This window comes from Echinops telfairi, unplaced genomic scaffold (genome assembly GCF_000313985.2).
Source record: "Echinops telfairi isolate 266 unplaced genomic scaffold, ASM31398v2 ScPeMD7_7469;HRSCAF=8507_0, whole genome shotgun sequence".
In the NCBI taxonomy this organism is placed as follows: Eukaryota; Metazoa; Chordata; class Mammalia; order Afrosoricida; family Tenrecidae; genus Echinops; species Echinops telfairi.
The window spans coordinates 82167770-82169488 of NW_022111372.1; the positions used below are offsets into that span (position 1 = coordinate 82167770).

Genomic DNA, 1719 nt, shown 5'->3' on the forward strand with positions numbered 1-1719 from the left:
TTTGAATACCAGGCGAGCACTGGCATGGCATCCCAAGATAATCCCCCATGGCAACGGGGAGTACTGGGAGGCTTTAGAACAAAAGAGAGGGGTTGGTGTGCTTCAGGCAGTGGTGGACGTAGAGCAGACCTGAGTTGTATAGAGTAGACAAAAGACCAAGCAGAAGAAGCCAACAATGTGGCCCACCCCACCCCCACCCCACCTCGAGGTGCATGTAACGTTTGCTGCTGGCCTGTAAGGGTCAGGCATGGAGGGTCTCCTTCTTGCCCCTTTCTCCAGGAGACCATAGATGGACTAACCTCACAGCTGCAGGCCTTCCAAGCCAAGATGAAGAAGGTGGAAGAGTCTATTCTGAGCCAAAACTACAAGAAGCACATCCAGGTAGGTGGCAGTACACCGAGGAGCCTTTGCTTCTTGAAACTCCAGAGGCACCAGGGGGGCCAGGGTCTAGGCCCCGGGAAAGCTTGCTCCTGGGAAGTCCAAGCAGACTCTGCCTTGGTGTCCAGTTTGACCCTGCTGCACAGGGTTTTCTTGGCTGTCATCTTTAAAGGAGCACGTTGCCAGGGCAGGTTGGACCCACCAGCCTCTAGAAGAGTAGTTGAATGCAAAGTGTTTGTGCCCCCCAGAAAGTTTAAACCAAAGACCAACCTCACTGCCATCGAGTGGGCGCGGACCCCTAGTGACCGTAGGGGACAGAGTAGGAATATCCCTGCGAGTTTCCAAGACTGTAACTCCATCATGCCTGGACTTTGTCTGAGAGGGCCACGCTTACTACCAGAAGCTCTTAGGAGCCTAGACTTAACCACTAGGAACAGTGCCCCCAGTCTGGTCGAGTTTCCACTTCTTCCAGAGCTCTCATTGGCTCCCATTTCTGTTTTTTTGGCTTTTCTAATTGTATTTATTTTAGATATCATCTTTTGTCTTCTACTTTGAAAGATGGGGACTTTAGCATCTCTCATACTTCTTCCAAATTCAGAAGTTTTTTTATTGCCTTGTGATATAATATTGCATTATATTATCGTGATAGGGTTTAAGTCCATTTGGATGTGCCAGAATTCTCCTATGATATGATCTAACACAGTGTGGTCAGCTCCATGTTAGGATGTCTGCCAAGCAACCAAGTAGGTTTTTAAAATTATTATTAAAAAACCATTTTATTCACAGCTCTTATAACCATCCATGCATCAATTGTAGCAAACATATTTGTACATATGTTGCCATCATTCTTTTCTAAACATTTTACTTTCTGTTGAGCCCTTAGTATCAGCTCCTCTTTTTTCCCCCTCCCCACCCACCCTCGTGACCCCTTGATAAATTATAAATTATGATTATTTTCCTATCTTACCCTGACCGCTGTCTCCCTTCCCCCATGGTTTCTGTTGTCTGACCCCCTGGGCGAGGGGGTGGTGGTTTGTGTTGATCATTGCAATCGGTACCCTCTTCCTTCTATGAACTTTCATTAGCTCCTACTGTATTTCTTTCCTTTCCTGTGGAAAAGTTGTTTTACTTGTCTTCATACCTACTATATTTCTTGTACAGCCCCAAATCCAGGAGACAGAATGATGACTAATAGCGTCCGAGATTCGGACTGCTCTGAAGCCAGGTTATCTGGGGCGGCTCTGGTTCTTGCCTTGGCTCCGAGCCTTCTAGATGCAGATGCTTCGAGAGAAGCCTCTGGAGACCTGCATTTCTAGAGGCCTCCTTTCCCTACAGTTCTTC

General features: G+C 47.2%; 1 protein-coding gene across 1 annotated transcript in view; it reads left to right on the forward strand.

Moving 5' to 3' along the window:
- CCDC69 (coiled-coil domain containing 69) overlaps positions 1 to 1719 on the forward strand; it is a 38048-nt gene that overhangs the window by 32494 nt on the left and 3835 nt on the right. Inside the window, exon 7 of the mRNA XM_045284710.1 lies at positions 148 to 381. Within this exon, the coding sequence (XP_045140645.1) occupies positions 148 to 381 (234 nt within the window). The remainder of the gene's footprint in view (positions 1 to 147; positions 382 to 1719) is intronic.